This window comes from Chiloscyllium plagiosum, chromosome 7 (assembly GCF_004010195.1).
Source record: "Chiloscyllium plagiosum isolate BGI_BamShark_2017 chromosome 7, ASM401019v2, whole genome shotgun sequence".
NCBI classification, from domain to species: Eukaryota; Metazoa; Chordata; class Chondrichthyes; order Orectolobiformes; family Hemiscylliidae; genus Chiloscyllium; species Chiloscyllium plagiosum.
The window spans coordinates 95,644,810-95,669,381 of NC_057716.1; the positions used below are offsets into that span (position 1 = coordinate 95,644,810).

Below are 24,572 nucleotides of genomic sequence, written 5' to 3' on the forward strand. Positions count from 1 at the left end.
AACCTCTTGGGCCCATAGCATTACAATTCTTTTATTTCTCTTCAGCTAATGAATCTATTCCCTTTTGAAAGACACAATTGAATTTGAGGTAGTGCTTTCCAGATTCAAATGATTCATTACATAAAGCAGGCACCGCCTCATATCACATTTGGAATGTCTGCCATTTACCTTAAATTGGTGCACTTTAATCCTTGACCTTTCTGTCAAAGGAAACAATTTCTGCCTTCCTACACTATCTAGAACACTCGTGACTCATGCCAGATTTCTTGGCCTTCTCTACAGAGAGCAGTCCCATGTTTTGCAGTCTGTTCCTGTAACTGACTTCCCTCAGCCATGGAATCATCATTGTAGGTATTTTCTGTACCCTCTGGATGCCTTGTCTTCTTTCCAAAAGTGTGGGTATAGTTCTCCAGTTGAGGGCAAACCAGAGTTTCATGAAGGATCACTGTAACATCCTTGCTTTTGTACATTATATCTCTAATTATAAAGGCTGTGTGCCTCAGTAACCACTTTCTCAGTCTACCTGCCATAAATGGTCTATGCACACTTTCTCTCAGATTGCTCTGTTCTTGTCTCCCATTTGGAATTGTACTCCTTATTCTATTGCCTCTTCTCCTGACTTGCAATCCATTTCCATTACATCACTTGCATTACTCTCATCAACCTTCTTTGTTAAGTCATCAAAATACTAATCGTGTTACTTAACCTTAGTTTGCACTTACCAAACCAGCGCATTACTGTCACTGAATCCCCACCCATAAATGGGTGCCAAGCATTGACAAAATAAAGTAACAGTGGAAAAGAGTATCGCTGTGAATTGCGTATTGGATTGAGTACACCAGAATGTACATTACTGCCTGAGCAATAGCCTTGTATTTCAGCATCTGTTTAGCCTTCAAGCATCATTGCTCTCAAGTTCAAACAGTAAATGAGAACGTCTTAAAGCTGTTGCCGCTCTATAAAGAACTCTAGTGGTTGTTGCTCAAGCATGTGTTGTTATACAATGAATTTTAACATCAAGTTGAGCAGTAGTATTACTCCTGCGATGAAAAGGTCAAGTATTTTCCACAGAAACAGAGTCGGGTCTTCTTAAATACCCAGCTTCGCTTTTGTGACAAAACAATTGTCCAGTTGTAACAATCAGATGCCTGTAAATCCATTAAATGAAAATGGAAAGTGATAGAAATGCATAATAGGTCGCCCATTGTTTGAAGAAAGGAAATACTGGTGAATGTGTCTGTCGGGGACCTTTTGTGAGACCTGAATTGATGATCTCTTTGTTCTATTTTTAGATATTGATGATTCTGTTGTGTATTACTATTACCAACTGTTCTTTTCCTTCACCCTTTCTCATTCAATGCAGTTTGGAATTTCCTGATAATAAGTGCAACATACATCTGTAATTATTCAGTTTGAATGTGAGCGATTTGAAGGAAAGGATTTATGTTTACTTGGTTCGGTTAATCATGACAATGTGAAATTACCGATGAAGTATAAAAATACCGAAAGCAGAACAAACACACACCATTTTACATTAGCTCTCCAGATGAACTGGTGGATAGTGAAGCCAAATTAGCCTCGTCAGCAGATCAATGATACATTTTCAGCTTCACATTGATTATACTCATCTTGTGCTGTGTTGATACCATGACAGACTTCAAACAGATCGAGTAACTTGACTGGGCATACATGAAGTGCTGTGGGCCATCAGTGGCAGCAGAATCTTGTTCCAATACAGTCTGCAACCTCATGGCCCAGCATTTTCTGCACTGAACCATAAGCATCAAGCCAGGGGGTCAACCCTGGTTCAATGGAGAGTGCAGGAGAGCATGTCAGGAGCACCAAAAATGAGGTGCCAACCTGGTGAAGTTACAAACTTGCCACCCAAACAGAGTATGGATCAGTGGTGCTGGAAGAGCACAGCAATTCAGGCAGCATCCGAAGACAGGCCTTTTTACCCAAACAGAGTAGGCAACGTGGAGTTAGGTGATTCTACAGACACTGGATCAGATCTAAGCTGTGCAGTCCTGTCGCATCCAGTCATTAATAGTGGTGGACAATTAAACAACTCATTGGAGGAGAAGGCTCCACAAATATTCTCATCCTCAATGTTTTCATAGAATCCCTACAATTTGGAAACAGGCCATTTGGCCCAACAAATCCACACAGAGTAACACACCCAGACCCATTTCCCTACCCCATCACTCTACATTTCCCTCTGACTAATTTACCTAACCTACACATCCCTGGACACTATGGGCAATTTAGCATGGTCAATTCACCTAACCTTCACGTCTTTGGACTGTGGGAGGAAATCAAAGCACCCAGAGGAAACCTACACAGACACTGGGAGACTGTGCAAACTCCATGTAGACAGTCACCTGAGTCCGGAGTTGAACCCGGATCCCTGGTGCCTGGGCAGCAGTGCTAACCACTGAGTCACTATACCGCCTCTTTGGTAGGTGTCATTGACACTGTGACCAAGCAGCACCTGCTCAGCAAAGCCCAGTTTGGGTTCCACCAGAGAATGTTCAATCTTGACCTCATTACAACCTTGGTTCAAACATGGACAAATTATTTGTGACCAAATATGGCATCAATGAAGTCATTGAGAATCAGAGGGCAAACTATCCGCTGTTGGAGTCATACCTGGCACATAGGAAGACGGTTGTGATAGTTGAAAGTCAGTCTTGTCAGGACATCCCAACGGGAGTTCATCAGTATAGTGTCCTGCATCCAACTATTTTTAGCTGCTTCTTCAGTGGCCTTCCTCCTTCATAAGGTCAGAAGTGGGAATTTTCACTAATGATTGTACAATGTTCAACACAATTGCAACTCCTCAGGTACTCCATGTCTAAATGCAGCAAGACTTGGACAATCATCGGCAGTCCCTTGCAGATGCGGATGACTCTCTTCCACCATCAGGGTGAGGCTATAGGTGGCTGTACAGTCCAACATGGTTACTGCAGGCTCTTGGGACAGGTGGTGGTCATGGGAAGGGGTGGGTAAGCCATTGCTGTGACAGCGCGCGCCTTTCGCTGTTTTCCCTGGCTTCCATTTTCTTCCCGATGGCAAGCCTCGAGGTGCTCGACGCCTTCCCAGCTGTTCCTCCTCCACTTTGGGTGGTCTTGGGCCAGTAATTCCCAGGTGTCTGTGGGAATCCTGCACTTCACTAGTGAGAACTTGAGTGTATCCATGAAGTGTTTCCTCTGTCCACCTAGGGCTCCCCTGCCATTTCAGAGCTGGGAGTAGAGCAACTGCTTGGGGAGTCTCACGTCAGTCATATGGACGACGTGCCCAGCCCATTGCAGCCAATCAAGCGTGTTCAATGCCTCAATACTGGGGATGTTGGCCAGTTTGAGGACACTGGTGTTAGTGCATCATATCCAGACATGGGCTGACAAGTGGCAAGTGGCATTTGTGCCTTGCAAATATCAGGCAATGACCATGTCCAATAAGAGATAACCAAACTATCACCTCTTGAAATTCAATGTTGTTACCATGAGTGAATTATTGAACTTCAACATCCTGGGGATTACCATTGAGGGGAAACTGAATTGGAGCAACCATATAAATAATGTAATTACAAGAGCAGATTAGAGGCTTGGAATACTGCAGGAAATAACTCACCTCCTGACCTCCATATGTGCTCCAACATCAACAAGGCACAAGTCAATAGTGTGATGGAATATTGCCCCACTTGCCTTTATGAGTGGAGCTTCAGCAACTCTCAAGAAGCTCAACACCAGCCAGGGAAAAAACAGCCCGCTTGATTAGCACCACATCCACAGACTCACAATACCTCCATCACCAACACTCAGTAACAGCAGTGTGTACTGGCAACAAAATGGACTGCAGAAATTCACCAAAACTCTGTCGACAGCGTGTTCCAAACCCGTGATGCTTCCATCTACATGGAACACATGGGAGCACCACCACTTGCAAGTTCATCTGCAAGCCACTCACCATCTTGACTTGGAAATGTATCACCGTCAATGGGTCAAAATCCACAAAGTTCCAGGACTACATACATCATATGGATGATAGTGGTTCAAGAGGTCAGCTCACCATCATCTTCTCAATTACGGGGCGGCACAGTGGCTCAGTGGTTAGCACTGCTGCCTCACAGCAGCAGCGTCCCAGGTTCAATTCCAGCCTCGGGCGACTGTCTATGTGGAGTTTGCATATTCTCCCTGTGTCTGCGTGGGTTTCCTCCGGGTGCTCCGGTTTCCTCCCACAGTCCAATGATGTGCAGGTCAGGTGAATTGGCCATGCTAAATTGCCTGTAGTGTTAGGCCAATTAGTCAGAGGGAAATGGGTCTGGGTGGGTTACCCTTTGGAGGGTTGGTGTGGACTGGTTGGGCCGAAGGGCCTGTTTCCACACTGTAGGAAATCTAATCTAATCTACAACTAGGTATGGGGAATAAAAGCTGGTTAGTGAATGACAACTACATCCTGTGAGTGAACGAAAAGAGAAAAAAAAGACATTGTGTACAGTGCATTGGGTTATTCCCACCATTATATATCTCCATTATTCTTAAATGGAATATTTCCACCCCAAATGAAAATTGTCAATAAAATGAAGAGAAAAAGATATTGAGCAATCTACCTGTTGTTCACACATCAACAGTCGTATGTATTGGAAAAATAATTTTGTGCTAAACTAAGCACTGGCATAAACAAGTTGTCTCTTGTTGTCCCAAGCTTTTAATCTCTCTATAATTATGCTATTGAACTGGAAAACACAGTTATTATAATTTGCAATTTTTTTTGTGATTAATGCTATTACCACGCATTTACTATGTTATAATCGTACATTACAAAATCGCAAATGTATCCTTAATACTATAGTTTAGATCAGAGTGGTGCTGGAAAAGCACAGCAGGTTAGGCAGCATCCGAGGAGCAGGAAAATCGATGTTTTGGGCAAAAGCCCTTTGTCAGGAATAGAGGCAGGGAGCCTCCAGGGTGAAGACATAAATGAATGGGGGTGGGGATGGAGGTGATAGGTCAGAGGGAAAGGTAGAGCGGATAGGTGGGAAAGAAGATTGGCAGGTGGTAGGACAGGTCATGAGGGCAGTGCTGAGCTGGAAGGTTGGAACTGGGCTAAGGTGGGGGGGGAGGGGAAATGAGGAAACTGGTGAAGTCCACATTGATTCCAGCACCACTCTGATCGAAACTCTGGTTTCCAGCATCTGCAGTCCTCACGTTTGCCCCTCATGATTATATAAACAGCTATAAGGTCACCCCTTAACCTCCTACGCTTCATGGACAAAACTCTCAGCCTATCCAGCCTCTTATTATAATTCAACCTCTTTAATCCCGGTAACAATCTTGACTGTATCCTTTCCAATTGAATAATATCTTACCTACAGCAGGGGAACCAGAACTGTGCACATTACTCCAATAGTGGCCTCACCAATGTTGTGTACAGCGCAAAATGACATCCCAATTCCAATACTCAGTGCCCTGACCAATGAAGGCAGATGTGCCACTTTCTTCATCAGCCTGTGATGCCACGTTAAAAGAACTATGCACCTGAACACCTAGATCTCTTTGTTGACAACCCTCTCCACAACCCTACCATTGACTATGTAAATCCTGCCTTGATTTGTCTTAACAAGACGCAACACCTCACATTTATTTAAATTAAACTCCATCTGTCATTCTTTGACCATTGGCTCAATTAATAAGATCCTTTTGTAATCTTAAATAACCTTCACTGTTTACTATACCAGCAGTTTTGGTATCATCTGCAAAATTACTAATAGTGCTTTGTATATTCTCATCTAAATCTTTTCTGTCCAAGTAACAGAACATTTGGCTGAAGTTCCTTATAATGTTAGAACATAGAACATAGAACATAGAACAATACAGCACAGAACAGGCCCTTCGGCCCACGATGTTGTGCCGAACATTTGTCCTAGCTTAAGCACCCATCCATGTACCTATCCAATTGCCGCTTAAAGGTCACCAAAGATTCTGACTCTATCACTCCCGGCTAGATAGGAATAAGGGATCTTCGCTTTTATCTGCCGATTATGTTTTGGCGCTGGTGTCCGACTGGGGTGGACAAGGTCAGAAGTCAGACGACACCAGGTTATAGTCCAACATGTTTATTTGGAAGTCCTAGCTTTCGGAGAGTTGCCCCTTTGACAAGTGATGAAGGGGGAAGTGTTCTGAAATCATATATATAGATATAAAAAATTGAGTTTTAAAAGTAGCAGACATTGATACAGACCAACTAGAAAGAGAGTAATGCCTCTTAAAGATCAATTAAGTCGTCTTTGTGTTGAACCTAAGGAGACTGAAGAGATGTTAAATGAGTATTTCATGTTAGTTTGTACTGTAAAGAAAGAAACCAAGGCTAGAGAACACAGGGAAATTAAAAGTTGATGTTTTGAAAACAGTTCCCATTACAGATGAGCAAGTGCAGGAGGTCTTAGAAAATATTAAAGTGGATAAATCTCTGGAATCTGATCTAGTGTATCCCAGGACTTTGTGGGATGTTAGGGGGGAAATTCCAGGACTCCTTGCAGAAATATTTGTATCATCTACAAATATGGGTGGAGAGTGGCTAATGTTGTGCTTTTGTTTAAGAAATGATGTAAGGAGAAGCCTGGGAACTACACACCTGTGAGTCTGACTTCGATGGTGGGTAGGTTAGAGTCATAGAGATGTACAGCATGGAAACAGACCCTTCGGTCCAACCTGTACATGCCGACCAGATATCCCAACCCAATCTTGTCCCATCTGCCAACACCCGGCCCATATCCCTCCAAACCCTTCCTATTCATATACACATCGAAATGCCTCTTAAATGTTGCAATTGTTCCAGCCTCCACCACATCCTCTGGCAGCTCATTCCATACACGTACTACCCTCTGCGTGAAGAATTTGCCCCTTAGGTCTCTTTTGAATCTTTCCCCTCTCACCCTAAACCTATGCCCTCCAGTTCTGGACTCCCCGACCCCATGGAAAAGACTTTATCTATTTATTCTATCCACGCCCTTCATAATTTTGTAAACCTCTATAAGGTCACCCCCTCAGCTTCCGACGCTCCAGGGAAAACAGCCCGAGCCTGTTCAGCCTCTCCCTGTAGCTCAGATCCTCCATCCTTGGCAACATCCTTGTAAATGTTTTCTGAACTCTTTCAAGTTTCACAACATCTTTCCGATAGGAAGGAGACCAGAATTGCACACAAAATTCCAACAGTGGCCTAACCAATGTCCAGTACAGCCGCAACATGATCTCCCAACTTCTGTAATCAATACTCTGACCATTAAAGGAAAGCATACAAAATGCCTTCTTCAGTATCTTATCTACCTGTGACTCCACTTTCAAGGAGCTATGAACCTGCACTTCAAGGTCTCTTTGTTCAGCAACACTCCCTAGGACCTTACCATTAAGTGTACAAGTCCTGCTAAGATTTGGTTTCCCAAAATTCAGCACCTCGCATTTATCTGAATTAAACCCCATCTGCCACTTCTCAGTCCATTGGCTCATCTGGTCCAGATACTGTTGTAATCAGAGGTAACCCTCTTCGCTATCCACTACACCTCCCATTTTGGTGTCATCTGCAAACTTACTAACTGTACCTCTTATGCCCACATCTAAATCATTTATGTAAATGATAAAAGGTAGAGGGCCCAGAACCGGTCTTTGTGGCACCCTGTTGGTCACAGGCCTCCAGTCTGAAAAACAACCCTCCACCACCACCCTCTGTCTTCTATCTTTGAGCCAGTTTTTTATCCAAATGGCTAGTTCTCCCTGTATTCCATGAGATCTAAGCTTGCTAATCAGTCTCCCATGGGGAACCTTGTCGAACGCCTTACTGAAGTCCATATAGATCACAACAACTGCTCTGCCCTCATCACTCTTCCTTGTTACTTCTTCAAAAAACTCAATCAAGTTTGTGAGACACCATTTCCCACGCACAAAGCCATGTTCACTATTCTGAATCATTTCTTGCCTTTCCAAATACATGTACATCCTGTCCCTCAGGATTCCCTCCAACAAATTGCCCACCACCGAGGTCACGCTCACCGGTCTATATAGTTCCCTGACTTGTCTTTACCGCCCTTCTTAAACATTGGCACCATGTTTGCCAACCTCCAGTCTTCCAGCACCTCACCTGTGACTATCGATGATACAAATATCTCAGCAAGAGGCCCAGCAATCACTTTTCTAGCTTCCCACAGAGTTCTCGGGTACACCTGATCAGGTCCTGGGGATTTATCAAAGCTATCTCATGTCCCCGTTTTGCCCTCCTGATTTCCCTCTTAAGTATACTCCTATTTTCTTTATACTCTTCTAAGGATTGACTCGATCTATCCTGTCTATACCTGGCATATGCTTCCTTCTTTTTCTTAACCAAACCCTCAATTTCTTTAGTCATCCAGCATTCCCTATACCTACCAGCCTTCCCTTTCACCCCGACAGGAATATACTTTCTCTGGATTCTTGTTATCTCAATTCTGAAGGCTTCCCATTTTCCAGCCGTCCCTTTACCTGCAAACTTCTGCCTCCACTCAGCTTTCGAAAGTTCTTGCCTAATACCGTCAAAATTGGCCTTTCTCCAATTTAGAGCTTCAACTTTTAGATCTGGTCTGTCCTTTTACATCACTATTTTAAAACAAATAGAATTATGGTCGCTGGCCCCAAAGTGCTCCCTCACTGACACCTCAGTCACCTGCCCTGCCTTATTTCCCAGGAGTAGGTTTAGTTTTGCACCTTCTTTAGTAGGTGCATCCACATACTGAATCAAAAAATTGTCTTGTGCACACTTAAGAAATTCCTCGCCATCTAAATCTAATTCCTCTCATTATCTTCTCGTTTCCACCCTTTGGAATGTGCTGAGAAATGGTCCTGCAGATTGTACACACCCTGCAGCTTGGTAATTTCCTTGAGTGGTGATACCAAAGTCCACTGGGGACATTATAGTTGAGTCCAGTCCTACTTTCTCCTTGCTTTTAAACACCATGCATTACATTGTGGACAGGAAGACTGGATGGAAACTTGGCAGGCAGCTTTGGTTCCTGGCTTTGAGGACTGTTGAGGCCCCCATTTCTTCCCTTTTTGAGTTGGCCCACCACATCCTGGGCCATTCAAGCACTAAATGGCCAATGACAGGCTTCCCTTCAGAATCAAGGAGCTTGTCTGTGCAGGACCTTTACTTGTTGACATTTAGTGAAAAATGAGAGGATGGCAGCTGTCTACTGACCTCAGATCTCAAGGAAAATCGCAGGCACAGGGGAATGAAGTCAAGATGAGCGTCGCGGTTGTGAAAGGGTGTGGGTGGGGGCAGGGAGGAGGTGGCGCTGTGTTGGCAGGAAGTGCGGGCAGTTGAAAGTGTCCATTACTTTCTCTGAGCTGCAATCCCTCAGTCAATGTTTTCGAACGAGGGGGCCCATCCCTGCCAACAAGGATGCTCATGTAAACCATGTTAGGGTTTGCTTGTTGAGTTCTTCAGATGACATACCTTTACCTGCCACTGGGTGGATGCCGGATCGGTGGTGCAGGAAGAGCACAGCAGTTCAGGCAGCAGGGTTTGCTTGTTGAGTTCTTCAGATGACATACCTTTACCTGTCACTGGGTGGATGCCAGTGATTGCCAGATGAGGCCCTTAAATAGCATCAATTGCTTCAATTGGCAGTATGGCGGCAAGGTCAAATGCTTCAGTGTCACAATTGTAATCTGGATGGAGACAGGAAAACAAGTATCTCATCCATAGTACTAGTAAGTGGCACAATGTCATCAAACTCCCTGTGCAGAGGGGCATAAGACTCCATCCCCCACTCCCACATTCTCTACCATTTTCATACCTCCAGTCTCATGAGGCCATACTTACTTAGGCTAAATAGTGCATGCATCTGGAAGCAAACCCTCAGACCCTCCTTGTCTATTCCCATCAGTTCCACATTAATCAGTTCATTTATTCACCAAAGTATCCGAGGAGCTCATACAAATTTAATCTCATACATAAACAAACCTGAAATTCTCTAACTTTGTCAATTAATAATTGCCCTGCAGTTCTTCGTCATGCATTATTTGTGTGGTGTGCTATAAGTTAGTCAAGAGACTTGCTTGGAATCAGACTTCAAATAAAAAATATGTTTGCATTGTCTTACTGAATTGAAAACAGCTCCAGATACTTCCTAGACCAGGTGCTGCTTTGTATTCCCAACATTTTCTGTTTTTATTTGGTTCAATTGTGTTTGTGAATGTATTGATGTTATTCAATGTGATGTTCATGTTTTACTTTGATAAATGGCACAAGAAAACCCAGAGAATTCAATTAATTCCTAAACTTTACAGGTGCCCACTGAACAGTGTGATCCAGTAATTGGCCCAGTCTGTCTATACATTCGTAATGCTGAATGTTAAGATAATCGAATTTTACAGAACAGAAGGAGGCGATTCGATCCATTGTGTCTGTACCAGCTCCTGAAAGATCTGTCCAGCTGGTGCCATGCTTCAGTCCTATCTCTGTAGCTCCGTAACTTCGTCACTTTCAAAATGGTATTCTTTGTAGAAGCTAATTTCCTTATGCATAACAAATAAATTCATGCTAGAAAGTAAGGTACAATATTTTTCCAGTCGCTTCCTCTTCTCCATTGTTGCCTTATCGTAAGATTGTTAGAATTAGGAACGTGTTCAAGCTGTTCGACCCCTCAAGCCAGCTCTGTCATTCAATACAATCATGACTGACCCAACATTCATCACCAGTCCTTTCCTGCCTCTTTGCCATAACCCTTGATCCCCCTCCTAATCAAGACCCTATCCATCTCTGCCTTAAATATGCACAAGGACTCTGTCCCACAGCTCTCTGTGACAAAGAATTCCAAAGGCTCTCATCCATCTGTGAGAAAAGAAACCCTCCTCACCTCAGTCTGAAATTGATGCCCCTTTATTCGGAGACCACGTCTGCTGGTCCTAGACTCTCATGAAGGGTACATCTGCCCACCATCTACCCTGTCAAGCCCTTTAAGAAGCCTATATATTTAATTGAGTTCACCTCAAATTCTTTTAAATTCCAGTGAGTAGAGTCCCAATCTTTTTCGCTTTTGCTCATAAGACACTCCCTCCATACCAGGGATCATCATAGTGAATCTTCTCTGAACTGTCTTGAATGAAGCGATTTTTTATTGTTCAATAAAGGGACCGAATAAGGGAAGCAAGGTTCTCCCAGTCTAATGGTATTTATTGGAATCAAACTGCTCAGCATGCTGCAGTTTTTAAAAAAAAACCCTTCCAAAAATGAACAACTTTACATTTTGCCACACTCTACTCCATTTGCCATTTTTTTTTTCCCACTTACTTAACCGATCAATTCCTCTGTAAATTGTTTGTATTCCCCTCACAGCTTGCCTTTACACTTATGATTGTGTCTCCAATACATTTTGCTTTTCCCCTTCAAGTCATCAACACAAATTTTATCAGTTGTGGTCCCAGTACCAATCCCTGTGGGACCCCACTGGTTACATGTTGCCAACAAGGCAAATAACCCCTTTATACCCATTCACTGGTTTCTGCCCATTAGTCATTTCTCTATCCACATCGATATGCTACCTCTAGCAACATGAGCTATTATCTTGTGACTGGTTCCCCTCTATCCACTCTATCTAAGTCATTAATATTCTTAGTATCATTAACATTATTGGAAATTATCTCTCTTGAATTTGTAATTATATTTTGGATGTAGGTTTGCTCGCTGAGCTGGAAGATTCATTTCCAGATGTTTCGTCACCATACTAGGTAACTAGTAGGGTAACGAAGCGTCTGGAAATGAACCTTCCAGCTCAGTGAGCCCACTTACATCCAAAACCTCAACCTGAGCCAAAAGTCTTCTCAAAACTCGCTTATAATTATATGACAAAGTACAATTGCTTCATCTGTCATTTCATCTTATTCCATTAATATCACAACAGAACAAATTGAATGAATTAAGCCATGATGACTTATTAAAAAGATTTGAGGAGTATCTGTGAAGGACCTAGGTTAACAATAGAGGACAACACCAAATGTAAATAATATGAAGGGATTTGGGTCCTGGCTACATGGGATGGGGCTTCCATTGTGGTTCCATGCTTCCTGAACATATGTTTACCAATCTCTCACACAGACTGGTAAACTGGACATAGGTTCTGTTTATTGAAAGGTATTATAGACTCATATAGCATAAAAGAGGCCCTTTGGCTCATCCAATGTGTACCACCAAAACAATGCTACAGACATGAGTCCCACTTTCCCGCACTTGGTCCATAGTCTTGAATGTTATAACATTTCAGGTCCTTTTCCTTTTAAAGTTTGTGACATTTCTTGTTTCAACTGCCCTCCCAGGCAGTGCATCCCAGACCTCCACCACCGTTTGGGTAAAAATGGTTTTCCTCAAATCCCCTCGAAACATCCTGCCTTTCATTTTTAAATTTTACAGGATTGCTCAGCAGGTAGATTTGTTAGAGTCCAGTTCAGCAACTACTGATACAGGAAAACAGAGCTACCAGCCTCTCACACAACATACTGCAAGTTCAATGTGCCTTCAGATGGTCTTCATTCTGACTGCTTGCTTCTTAGAACACTGTCTCTTTAAAGTGATATCGCAACAGATGCTTGTAAAAATGAAATTCCAAAACCCTGGAATATATATGAGCAAGCAAGACCAAAGGAAATGAGGAGTACCGTCGTCTGAGAGGTGGAGGGGGTGTGGTTGTGAGTTGGAGTAGGGGAGAGCAGTGATGGAGATTGGTTTCAAAAAGAGACGAAGGGTAAGAGGAATGAAGATGGCATTTGTGAAACTGGTGAAGGAACTTCTGAGGAACACTGACCGAAGTAACATTGCATAGCATTGAGAGAGAAAATAAAGATTGTAATGAAGGATGAGAGAGAGAAGTAAAATAGCAAAGTTTGTGTATCTTGAAATCATTAGCTTTTGCTTGCTTTCTGGCCACAGTTCTTAGGACTGGATGTTGAGGCTTTAAATTAATGTCTTTCCATATTAATACACTGTCTTGAAAAAAACTTCAACACTGCTCTCGCACTTCCTTCTCTTCTGAAGGCTTTTATTCAAAGTGAGAGCATGGTTCCACATTTTACCTTGCCTGAGTGATCATGTGTGAAACTAAAGTAGGCAAAGACAAACTGTTGTTAGCTGGGCCTAATTCAGCCATCTCTAGTCATTCTCATAGGTACCTGCCGGCAGGTATATCTATCACGAGCCATGATTGTGATCGATTTTCTGCTCCCACTCAGATCTGTGGGTCTGGAGACCATTTGCAGCAGTTGTGCTGCTATTGTGACTGTGATCAACTTAGCCCCCACCAGGAATCGAAACAAAGACCATTTCTCCCTAAAATCTCCATAACCCTTCACTTCCTTTGATATCGTTGTTTTATGGGACATGGGCATCACTGGCAAGGCTAGCATTTGTAAAATAAAAGAGCTTCTATAAGTATATAACAAAAAAGGTTGGTGAAGACAAATAGCCCCTTTATAGTCTGAAAAAGGAAGTTTGATAATGGAGAGCAAGAAAATGATAGAACAATTAAATTTATTTTTATTCTGTCTTCACAGTAGAAGACAGAAGTAACTTTCCAGAAAAAAAAATAGAAAGTGGATTTCAAGCAAATTAGTATTGGTTTTAAAAAAAAAATTAGAAAAATTAATGGGATTGAAAGCTGATAAATCCTCAGGGCTTAATAATCTACATTACACTGTATTAATGGAGGCAGCCATGGAAACAGTGTGTGCCATATTCCATATGGTTGTCATATTCCAAATTACTGCGGATTCTGGATTAGTCCCGTCACATTGGAGGATGGAAAATGTAACCTCACTGTTTAAAAAAGGAAGGAGGGAGAAAATTGCATATCAGTTGATCTATCATCACTAGTAAGGAATTTGCTGGAGGTTGTTTGACATAGAATTTGTAACAGGGCATTTATATCATAAAAAGCACCAGCGTTACAGATAGTCAACATTGATTTATGTAAGATAAATAGTGTTTGACAAAATTAGACTATAGACTATAGAACATTACAGTGCAGTACAGGGCCTTTGGCCCTCGATGTTGCGCCGACCTGTCATACCAATCTGAAGCCCATCTAACCTACACTATTCCATGTACGTCCATATGCCTGTCCAATTGGAGGATGTAACTAATTAGATGAAGGAGAGCCACTGGATATCCTGTATTTGGATATTTAGAAAGCTTTTGATAAGTTCCACATAAACAGTTTTGTGCAAAAATCAAAGCAGATGGGATTATTAACAATATGTGGGCATAGAATGAAAATCTATTTGTAGACTGGAAATGGTATAAATAAATGGGCTGTTCTCAGAGTGAAAAGCTAAGTAAGACAAATGGGATACTGTCAGAATCAATGCTTGGGCCCCAGCTATTTACAATATATAACAATAATTTGGATGAAGGAATTAAATGTAATATTCCCATGTTTGTTGATGACACAAACTAGCGGGTGTGGAAATGGTGAGGAGGAATTATAGAAGAGACGAGTTGAGTAAGTAGACAAATCCACGGCAAATGCAGTATAGTATGGAGTTGTCCATGGTAGGGAAAACAAAAACTCAGTTTATTATTTAAATAGTGATAGACTGGGAAAGATTGGTGTACAAAGGGACCTGGGTTTCCTTATACCCTGGTACTTGAAAGCAACCGTGGAGGTGCACAATTGGTCTGTTGGCTTTCATTGCAAGAGGATCGTCACATCTGGAAAGGGTGGTTAAAAAGACGTTTGGCATATTAGCTATCATTACTCAGTCCTTTAAGTATAGGAGTTGGGACGTCATGTTGAGGTTGTACAGGACATTGGTGAGGCCTCTTCTGGAATATTATGTCCAGGTCTAGTCACCCAGTTATAGGAAGGATTATTTAAAGCTGGAGAGAGTTCAGGAAAGATGTACCAGGATGTTACTGGGTATGGGAGGTTTGAGTTACATAGAAATGCTGGACAGGCTGAGACTTTTTTCACTGGAGCGCAAGAGATTGAGAGGTGACCTTACAAAAGTTTATAAAATAATGAAGGGTGTAGAGAGGGTTAATGGTAGTTGTCTTTTCCCTAGGGTGGTGGATTTCAAGACTGGGGGTGCATTTTTAAGGTGAAAGAAGAGAGATTTAGAAAAGTCATAAGAGGTAATTTTTTTACAGAGAGGGTGGTTCGCATGTGGATTAAACCTCCTGAGGAAGTGGTGGATGTGGGTACAATTTCAATGTTTAAAAGACATTAGGTAAGCACATGAATAGGAAAGGTTTGAAGGGATATGGGCCTGAAGCAGGTAAGTGGGACTAGTTCAGTTTGGAATTCTGTTTGGTATGGACTGGTTGGACCGCAGGGTCTGTTTCTGTGCAGTAGGACCGTATGACTTGAGTCCAGGAGCATGAAAGTCTACTGCAGCTGTAAAAGACATTGCTGAGATCACACCTCAAGTACACTGTGCAGATTTGCTGTCCTTATGTAAGGATGGAAGATGGAATGCAGCAAAGGATCATGAGACTGATTTCTGGGTTAGCACATTTGACGTATGAGGAGAGATTGGGTCAACCTGACTTACATTTACTGGAATTTAGAAGAATGAGGTGGGATCTCATTGAAATGTATAAAATGGTGACAGGACTAGACAGAGTGATGGGATGATGTTTACCCTGGCTGGGAGTGGAGAGCCCGAACAATCGGCCACAGGATACAGGGTAAAAAAGTGTGGTGGTGGAAAAACATAGCCGGTCAGGCAGCGTCCAAAGAGCAGGGGAGTTGACATTTTGAGTATAAGTTCTTAGTCAGGAAATTTGAAGATCTTGATCACATTCCTGATGAAGAGCTTATGCTTGAAACATCGACTCTCCTGCTCCTTGGTTATCACCTGACTGGCAGTGCTTTTCCAGCACAACACTTTTGACTCTGATCTCCATCATCTCCAGTTCTCACTTACTCCACAGGCTACAGGGTAGGCCATTTTGGATGGAGCTGAGGAGAAATTTCTTCTTTCAGAGGGTAATGAACTTGTAGAATTCTCTAGCACAGAAGGCTGTGATGGTGAAGTCACTGAATATATTTAAGAAAAAAAGATGTATTTCCAGAAGCTAAAGGTGTCAAGGTCTTGGGGGGAGAGTGGGAGGTGGCATTGAGATAGAGAATCAGCCAAGCGCAGGCACATTTTAGGGTGGGGTGAGGACACAATGGGCTGAATGGCCTCTTCCTAGTTTCTATGTTGCCCCCCCCCCCTCAAATTTCCTTAAGAACTGGTGGTGAGGTGCCTTCTTAATCATCATGTTCTATTTGGTCCAGGTCAAGCTAAAGTGCTGAGGGGAAGATGCGTCCAGGACTTGTGGTTTTGAGGGCAGTTCTGTAAGGTGCATGATAGGTCACTCACCAGCTCTCCACATGGCCATCAAGACCCTGATTCCCCCATGAGGTTCTGCCAAATTACTGTCTTTCAAAAGAACATCGATGCCTGTACCATGTATCAGTGCATCGTGATGTCATGAGGTGTGCTATCTAAATACAAGGCTTGTTTTTTTTAATGAAGGGAAACATCTCCATAATTGGCAATGGGTTGGGTGTGAGATCTTCAAACACAACCACATGGTTTCTGATGGTACAGCAACAGGACATTATGTTTGGAACGTCACTAACCCTTGACTGTAAAATGTTGCTAAAATGTTAATATAACAAACAAGCAACAGAAAAGAAGGACAAATAAAAAAAAATAGACTTGGTTTACAAGGAGAAAACAAAATGTACATTTCATCAGTTAAACTGCTGAGGATAGATTGGAGAAGCTGGGATTATTCTCCTTGTAGGGCAGAAGGCTGAGAGAAGATCTGATTGAAGTAATGAATATCATGAGAGCTCTGAGCAAAGTAAATGGAACAAAAATTTTCCTACTCTTGAAAAGATCAAGAATGAGATGGTACAGACTGAAAGTAATTAATGAAAGAATGAGAGTGGAAGGGAAATGCAGTGGCTCAGTGGTTAGCACTTCTATCTCACAGTGTCAAGGAGTTGGGTTCAATTCCAGCCTTGGGTGACTGTGTTTGCATGGGGTTGGCAGGTTCTCCCCACATCGGTGTGGGTTTCCTCCAAATGCTCTAGTTTCCACCCACAGTTCAAAGATGTGCAGGTTAGGTGCACTAGAGACTGAGGGGTGACCTTTCAGAAGTTTATAAAATCATGAGGGCCATGGAAAGGGTGAAAACTTAAGGTCTTTTCCCCAGGATAAGGGTGTCCAAAACTCGAGGGCATAGGTTAAAGTGAGAGGGAGAAGATTGAAAAGGGACCCAAGGGGCAACGTTTTCATGCAGAAGGTAGTGCGTGTATGGAATGAGCTGCCAGAGGAGGTGGTGGAGGCTGGTACAATTACAACATTTAAAAGGCATCTGGATGGATATATGAATAGAAAGGGTTTAGAGGGATATGGGCCAAATGCTGATAAATGGGACTTGATTATAATGAAGGATATCTGGTCGGCATGGGTGAGTTGAACTGAAGGGTCTGTTTCCATGCTGTATGTCTCTATGACCATATTAAATTGTCCCATAGTGTCCAAGAATATGCAGGATCAGTGGGCTAATTATGGTAACTGTGGGTTATGGGGATACATTGGGATTCTCTTCAGAGGGTCCATGCAGACTCGAATGGGCCCAATGGCCTCTGTCCACATGGTCAGCATTCTATGATTTGACTTTGTGATATGATGAAAACCTTTTCACTCAGTGGGTGGTTGATGTCTGGAATGCAGTGTCCGCAGGTGTGGTGGAAGCAGGCTCAATCAATGCATTCAAAACGGAATGAGATGGTTATTTAAAAACAACAATGTGAAGGATTATGGGAAGAAATCTTGCTCATTTGGTGATCAGCATAGATGCAATAGACCGAATGGCCTCCTATGCAGTAACATTTCTGGTACTCTGTGTGATTCAAGGCAGTAACATTAAACTCAATTGTTCAGTTGTTTCTTCTCGATGTAATGTCTCATTAGGGAATTACTAATTGGACGTTGTTATTAATCGGTTTCTGTCCTTTTTCTTCTTCATAGGCTTTCCCAGGAAACTCTAATGCGGACAGTGTTGTGCACCACAAGCTCCAGTACTCCGTCAGAGCCAGATTCCTTCGTTTTGCCCCTCTCCAGTGGAATCCTACCGGTAGAATAGGAATGAGAGTTGAGGTTTATGGCTGCTCCTACAGTAAGTACAAGTTATCAAAGGAAAGGCTTGTGTCTCATTGTCAAGTGATTATTTTTGCAGGGATGATGGTGTTCATCACATCATAATGAGGGCTGGAGAGGGAGAGAGAGAGGGAGACAAAGACTTGCATCTGAATCACTAAGTACATCTCTCAGGAATGCTTTAGTGTTCTGCATGCCAAGAAGTGAATTAAAGCATTCTTGTTCTTCTGTAAGTAAACAGACACACAACAAAGCCCCAAAGAATAATTCAATTTCACTAACACCTGAACTTGCGGGGAAAAAAAAACAACACTACCTAATTTGTATTTTCATGGAGCTCATTAACTGGTCTGGTGTGTTGAAACGTTAACTGTTCCAGCCTACTTGGGACAGTGACTCTAAGATAGTGTGGACAGCTGTCTTATTCTGTATTTACCTGTGCCTGAAATAGGAAGTCTTCGATTGCTCAGAACTAACATGTTTTGGTCGTGTTTTCTTTCAGTATGGGTGTCGGGTCAAAGCAAGTCAAAACAATTATGAAAAAATGCTAAAAACTACCTCGAAGCAGTCAATTTTCCAACTTGTCTTGTGTAGCTCAAAATAAAATTGAATTGAATTGAATTTATTGTCACGTGTACAGAGGCACAGTGAAAAGCTCGGTCTTGCGAGCAATACAGGCAGATCACAGAGTTAAGTAGCACAGATAAGTAAATAATAGGTAAGTTGCAGCAAAAACAAAAATACAGGTACAGGTGAATGTTAAGAATTTGTGAGTCCTACTCGCAAAATAGAGGTCTACTTCGACCGGTCATAGAATCAAAAGATTCTAAGATAGAAAAACAGGAGTGGGCTAATTGGTCTTTCGAGCTTTCCCTGCCATTCGATAGGATGATGGCTGTTCTGACATCTCTCATATTCACTTTCCTGCCCTTTCCCTGAGTCCTTGATTCCCTGACTGATCAAGAATCAATCTGTCTCAATCTTATATACACACAAGGACTCTGCAGGTCTCTGTAGTAATGAGTTAATTACATCTATTTCCAAATGTGCCTTTTTTATTTGTGTTTAACTTTGGAAATTATATTGATGATGTAATAGAGCAATCCTGTCGAATCATTAAATGAAGGAAGTCATTCCGCCTGTAACTCGCATTGTGAATGCGTTGTAGACACCAGGGAACATTTATATCAAATAAAGTGAACCTTTGCAATGTGCATTCTTAACAAAAAAAGGTCTGATGACTTATCTTAATTAATGGTAGAAAGCACAGCCATACATGTAATAGGTGCTTTAATCTTCCTTATGATGTCAAATGATGTGCCTTTTAAGGTCACTGTACAAATTTTGACAAGTCCCTAAATGATCAAGCTCATCCTCACCCTCAACAACTTCTCTTTTAACTCCTTTCATTTTCTTCAGGTCAGAGGGGTAGCCAGGCATATCTGCATGGACCCCAGTTATGCTTGTCTCTACGTGGGGTACGTTGAACATGCCTTGTTCCAGTCCTATTCCAACCCCACCCACAACTCTTTCTCCAATATATCAATGATATCATCAGTGCTGCTTCCTTCTCTTGTCTGGAATTGTAAAAGTTAATCAATTTAACTTCTAATTTCAATCCCGCCCTGACTTACATCTGGTTTATCTCTGACTCCTCCCTTCCCTTCCTTGACATTTCTATTTCTATTTTTGGGAATAGACTGGCCACTAATATCCACTATAAACCCACCAACTCCCACAGCTACTGGAACTATACATCCTCATACCCTACTTCCTGGGAATACTCTATTCCATTCTCTCAGTTTCTCCATCTCTGTTGCATATGTTCCCTTGAGGCCAACTTCAACAAGGGAAATGTCCACCTTATTTAACTCAAAATGGAGAGTTTAACATAATTCACACTTCTGTTTCAGCCTCAGATATTGATACAGGTGAGATTCAGAGAACGAATACAAGCCCATGTTCTAATCCTTATATGTCTCATTCATGCAGATAAGGTGGAGTGTGTTTTAGAAAAATACACTACAAACAACTGAAGCATCACTTCCTCATTTCTACCTTCCACTTCCTTTGAGAGAAAGGATAATATTCTATGTGCCTCTTTGTGCTTGTGCGGAAGAGTTTCATAAATACCCATATCCATTTGCTCCTCCACAGTCCCAAAGTTGCAATCCACTGGAGATAACAGAGGTCTCCAGAATGCCAATGAGAGATCCACATTACCTCTTATGGGGAGTCTTATTATATCATACCCCAGTTGGGCATTTAACAGGCCAAAACTGGGCCTTCCCCTGTCTGCTAAGATCCTTCTCTCCATGAGTTGTCGTCCTTTGATAGGCCAGCAGCTCTGTGCACATTAAAGCTGCTGGGAGGTCTTGGCTTCTGCTTGTAAATACACCCCCCAGTGCTAAGGAGTGTCACTGCATCCCAGGCTGGAGGTGAGGGTTGGTGGAAGGAGGAACCACTAGACCAGTGTCAAGGGGGAAGGGATTGGGGTGGAGGTGAGAAAAGAAAAGATAGTAATGCAGGGGCTTGGCGCTTGGGAGGTCCTCCCCTTCCGAATGCTTGGTTCCTCTCAATTGGATAACGATCACCTGGGAACAAAGGGCACCCCAGGGAGCCTGCAACAAACAGCATTCACTTCCCCAGGGCCCTGCCTGATGACTCTCTTTCCCACTACCATGTTGTTACTTGTAGGGGTAAGGTGGAGTCCTTAAGTGACTATGAATCAACTATTTGGGGTCCTCAATTAACAGTGGTATGGCAAGGCAGAAGAGAGCGGATAGCTCATTTTAAAAAGCCTCTTAGATGTCAGAGTCTTTACCCAACCGGGATTCCAGCCGTAGGAATCTGGAATGCACTGTCTGGGATAATGACAGAGAAACCTTACAGCCTTTAGAACATAGAATAGATCCTTGCAGGACTGGAGTTGGCACTGCCATAGAAAATGGACATGGTTTGACAGTCTTTCACACCAAGGGATTGGTCAGAGCGAGGGTAAGCTCAGCCTTTCTGAATCAGGCGTGATCAGAACCTCCTGCCAGGAATGCGGAGCTCTTTTTTAACACCACAAAAACTGTGGAGTCGCAACTTGATCGTAATTGTCACTCCTCGGAAACTCCAACCCACTAAACCGAGTGCAAAGAACGAAAAACATGGGGGCACCCAGCAATAGGATTTATTTTCCAAGACACCAGCAATTGTTATGAATGACCTTATGTGCAAGTGGAGGAGACCACCAAATCTTGATCTGATGGATTCTCGAGAAGGGTGATTAGGATGTGCACTCCTTCCTCACCATTGTTAAAACAACAATTTTAATTGAAGAGTAGACGGAAAGATGAGCAAACGAGGATTTTCTTCCCTGTCCCATTCAGTCCTACAGTCCTACCCCTCCTTCCTGGGTCCCACACATATCCTTTGGGGTTAGGTACAGCAAGGCAGCAATGGAGAGTGTTGCGTGGAGACTGCAGCAAAGCTTTTGCCCAAAACTTAAATTCTCCTGCTCCTCGGATGCTGCCTGACTTGCTGTGCTTTTCCAGCACCACTCTCAACTCGAATCTCCAGCATCTGCAATCATCACTTTCGCCTAGGCCTGTGATTAGCAATCCCCCTTTACACACGTAAACAGGACTCTTCATTCCAAAGACCCATCAAAGTCTTCAAAACGAAAAGTACAAAGAAATGTGGATGCTGAAAATCAGAAATTGTTGGTCAGGGAAAATGCAACCCCAAAACTTACAAGGAATTTTGTCATTGTGGTAGCACAAGAAATCTGAAATGAATGAGATAATTGTAATTTTGTTGATGTATCATTTCAAGATTTTACTTGGATTAAAAGAGCTCACTGACTTTTTTTTTGCATTTTAATTTAAATACTTTATCTCTCTTGAGGACAGTGACTGTCACACTTGCAGGCCAACACAATGGTTTGATAACATTTTAAATTACAATCAAAGTCATTCCTACTTGGTTTGATAATAGTCCTCAGTGACGGCAGAGCTGTGTGACACTGCTGTGTACATCATTGAGCGTTTAGCCAATATCCTCTGCAAGCTTCTCAGCGCTGAGACACTGAAACCAGCGAAATTGTGTGAAGCCATCTGGAAGAGAAATCTTGCACTTCCCCAGTGCCTTGACATGAAAGAATCTTAAGTGTTTTCGATGCTGGGCATTTATTGCAAATCCTGTGTATTTATATCTCTGTTGTTGTTAGTTTCAACTCAGTTGGTGGTACTCTTGCCTGTGAGTCCAAAGGTTGTGGCTTTTATTCCCACTCCAGGGACTGGAACACTCTAACACTAAGCAAGAAAACTTGGAGATACCTTGAAAAGTTTCCAAATTACAGAGCAGGTGGTGTTGTATATCTTAAAATGCATAAAGGTGGAGAAACCCCCAGGATCTGATCAGGTGTATCCCAGAACTTAGTGAGAAGCTTTGGAAATGATTGCTGGGTCCCCTGCTGAAATATTTGTGTCAGCGATAGCTACAGGTGAGGTCATGCATGACGGGAGGTTGGCTAATATAGTGACAATATTTAAGAAAGGTGGTAAGGAAAAGCCAGCGAACTATAGAACAGTGAGCCTGATGTCAGTGGTGGGTAAGTTGTTGGAGGGGATTCTGAGAGACATGATTTACATATATTTGGAAAGGCAAGGATGGATGAGGTATAGTCAATACAGCTTTCTGTGTGGTAAATTGTGTCCCACTAACTTGGTTAAGTTTTTTAAAGAAGAGACAAAGAAGGCAGAGTAGTGGACATTGTATGGAGTTCAACAAGTCAAATTGCATGGTTAATAAGGTTAGATAACATGGACTCCAGGGATTTGGATACAAATTTGACTTGAAGATAAGAAACAGATAGTGTGATTGAGAGTTGGTTGACGGACTGGAGGCCTATGACCCGAGGTGTGGCACAAGGATCGGTGCTGTTTGTCATTTATATAAATTGGTTGGATGTGAATATAGGAGGTATAGTTAGTGAGTTTGCAGATAACACCAAAGTTGGTGGTGTAGTGGACAGTGAAAACAATTACTTCAGAATACAATGGGAGCTTGGTCAGATGGGCCAATGGGCTGAGGAGTAGCAGATGGATAAACATGAGGTGTTGCATTTTGGAAAGATAAATCAAGGCAGGACTTTGAATTGAATTGAATTTATTTGTCATGTGTACTGAGTCACAGTGAAAAGGTAGATCACAGAGTTAAATAGCACAGGTAAGTAAATAATAGGTAAGCAGCAGCAAAAACAAAAAAATAGGTACAGGCGAATGTTAAGAGTTTGTGAGCCCATTCAGTATCCTAACAACAGTAGGATAGAAACTGTTTCAAAACCGGCTGGTGCATGTGTTCAGGCTTCTGTATCTTCTCCCCAGTGGTAGAGGTTGTAGAAAAACATTACTAGGGTGGGATGGTTCTTTGAGAATGTTGGCAGCCTTTCCTTGACAGCGGGCCTGGTAGATGGATTCCATGGACGGAGGTTGGCACTTGTGATTGTCCAGGCTGAGTTCACCACTCTCTGTAACCGTCTCCGACCTTGAATGGTACAGATGCCATACCAGGTAGTGATACATCCAGACAGAATGCTCTTGATGATGCACCTATAAAAGTTGAAAATGTGTTGCTGGAAAAGCGCAGCAGGTCAGGCAGCATCCAAGGAGCAGGAGAATCGACGTTTCGGGCATGAGCCCTTCTTCAGGAATCATGCCCGAAACATCGATTCTCCTGCTCCTTGGATGCTGCCTGACCTGCTGCACTTTTCCAGCAACACATTTTCAGCTCTGATCTCCAGCATCTGCAGTCCTCACTTTCTCCACCTATAAAAGTTGACAAGGGTATTCACCATCATGCCAAATTTCCTCAGCTGCCTGAGGAAGAAGAGACGTTATTGGGTCTTTGTAACTAGTGCATCCACATGAAGATCCCAAGAAAGCTTGTTGTGGATGACCACTCCCAGGAGCTTGACACTCTCCACTCGTTCCACCTCTGTGCTGTTAGTGTGCAGGGGGGCATGAGTAGCATCCCGCCGAAAGTCAATAATGAATTCCTTGGTTTTGCTGGCATTGAGAGCTAGGTTGTTCTCAGTGCACCATTTTTCTAGGTCTTCCACCTCCCATCTGTAGTCTGTTTCGTCAACATCTGAGATTCGACCGATTATAGTGGTGTCATCAGCGAACTTGTAAGTAGCATTAGTTTGGTATTTGGCACCGCAGTCATGGGTATACAGTGAGTACAGTGGGAAGCTGAGTACGCACCCCTTGGGGGGGGGGGGGGGGGGGGGCAGTCCAGTTTTGAGTGTTAATGAGGATGGAATATTGTCCCCAATCTTCACTGATAGTGGCCTGTGGGTCAGGAAACTGAGGATTCAGTTGCAGAGAGTGGGGCTTAGTCCAA

General features: G+C 42.7%; 1 protein-coding gene across 3 annotated transcripts in view; it reads left to right on the forward strand.

Moving 5' to 3' along the window:
* The window catches only part of LOC122551780 (contactin-associated protein-like 5), a 1,278,965-nt gene that overhangs the window by 490,267 nt on the left and 764,126 nt on the right, over positions 1 to 24,572 (forward strand). For all 3 annotated transcript variants that reach the window (XM_043694245.1, XM_043694243.1, XM_043694244.1), the window contains one exon: positions 18,051 to 18,198. In XM_043694245.1, the coding sequence (XP_043550180.1) occupies positions 18,051 to 18,198 (148 nt within the window). The remainder of the gene's footprint in view (positions 1 to 18,050; positions 18,199 to 24,572) is intronic.